This window comes from Talpa europaea, assembly GCF_964194135.1.
Source record: "Talpa europaea genome assembly, chromosome: 7".
Lineage (NCBI taxonomy): Eukaryota > Metazoa > Chordata > Mammalia > Eulipotyphla > Talpidae > Talpa > Talpa europaea.
Window position 1 is genome coordinate 8,869,686 of NC_140074.1, and position 1,588 is coordinate 8,871,273.

A 1,588-nucleotide genomic window follows, 5' to 3' on the forward strand; every position below is an offset into this window, starting at 1 on the left:
TTCACAATGTATTAAAACATCAAGCTGTGTACTTTAAGTATATAAAAAGTTTAGCATTTTTCAGTTCTATCACACTTAAAGCTGTAGAACTAATTATTTCCCAGGATATAAGAGGAGAGGCATAATTCTACTAGCTATATAATTTTCCAATCAAAAGGTGAGCAATAATCAATATTATCAATTCATAATTCAAAATTTATATCAAAGAACTGCAATGTAAATAGAACATAACAGGATTCAATTCAGGTTATCAAACATTTACTGAGCATTTATTCCATGCTGAGTTCAAGATTAGGGTTGTAGCATCGGGGGAGAAGTGACTACATCTGTCTGCTCTAAAGAAGAGCAAATATCATTGAGAGGAGACTGTTGCCTTGTTGAACAGTTTCTCCAGGGCCCCCTTCATGTCTCTGTTCCTCAGGCTGTAAATGAAGGGGTTCAGCAATGGGGTGACCACAGTGTACATCACAGAGACAATGACATCCTTGTCATTGGAGGTGCTGGACGAGGGAAAGAAATACAGCCCCACAATTGCTCCGTAGTACAGAGACACCACAGCCAGGTGGGAGCCACATGTGGACAAGGCTTTGCAGATCCCCTTGGTAGATGGAACCTTCAGGATGGTGGCCCCGATGCGGCCGTAAGACACCAAGATGCACATGAGCGGGAGGGTGATGACTGCCACGCCCACTGTGAAGATGACCAGCTCATTGAGGGATATATCTGAGCAGGAGAGCTTGAGCAGGGCACCAAGGTCACAGAAGAAATGGGGGATGGTGTTGTCATCACAGAAGGTCAGCTGGGCCAGGAGGAGGGTGTGGGAAAGAGCACTGGCGCAGGACAGGACCCAGGACGCAGCTACCAGTGAGGCACACAGCCCCTCGCTCATGATGGTTGTGTAGTGCAGGGGGTGACAGATGGCCACGTAGCGGTCGTATGCCATTGAGGTGAGGAGGAAGCTGTCCAAATCAGTAAAAAATATGAAAAAGTACATCTGGGATACACACCCTGCATAGGGGATGGATAGATCCTGAGTGTTCATGCTCATCAGCATCTTGGGGACAGTGACGGATGAGAAGGAGACGTCAGTGAAGGCCAAGTGGCTGAGGAAGAAGTACATGGGGGTGTGGAGGCGCGAGTCCAGCCTGATGAGCAGGATGATGAGCAGGTTCCCCAGCACCGTGGTCAGGTACATGCCCAGGAACAGGGTGAAGAACAGACCCCGCTGCTCTGGCCGGATGGGGAGCCCCAGGAGGAGGAACTCGGACACGCTGCTCTGGTTCTTCATCGGCCGCTACTCTTGTCTGCTGGGGATGAAAGAAAAGCAAGAAGGTAGAAACTGTTGCTGAGCCATAACCTGCAGGTCAACATGGGAGCTTTTCCACTGGGGCATAGACCATGTTTGCCCGCACTGCACTGTTCCCACAAACATCTAAAGTGGATGATATTATCATTTAAAATGAGAGAATTTGCCAACAGAGAAGAGCTTGATGTAAAAAAGAAATAGGTTCAGATGACATCTTTGTCCAGTCAGCAAAAAGAAAGCTTCACGTTGTTTCAGCCAAGAGTATTAAGCTAATATATATTC

At 47.2% G+C, this 1,588-nt stretch overlaps 1 protein-coding gene across 1 annotated transcript; it reads right to left on the bottom strand.

The window, feature by feature from the left end:
• Nucleotides 1-352: 352 nt before the first annotated feature.
• On the bottom strand, nucleotides 353-1,288 carry LOC311173238 (olfactory receptor 1J4-like; the record flags this gene model as incomplete). Its single annotated transcript, XM_084237087.1, has 1 exon — nucleotides 353-1,288. One exon carries the CDS (start codon nucleotides 1,286-1,288, stop codon nucleotides 353-355), a length of 936 nt encoding a protein of 311 aa, XP_084093213.1.
• Nucleotides 1,289-1,588: the final 300 nt, after the last annotated feature.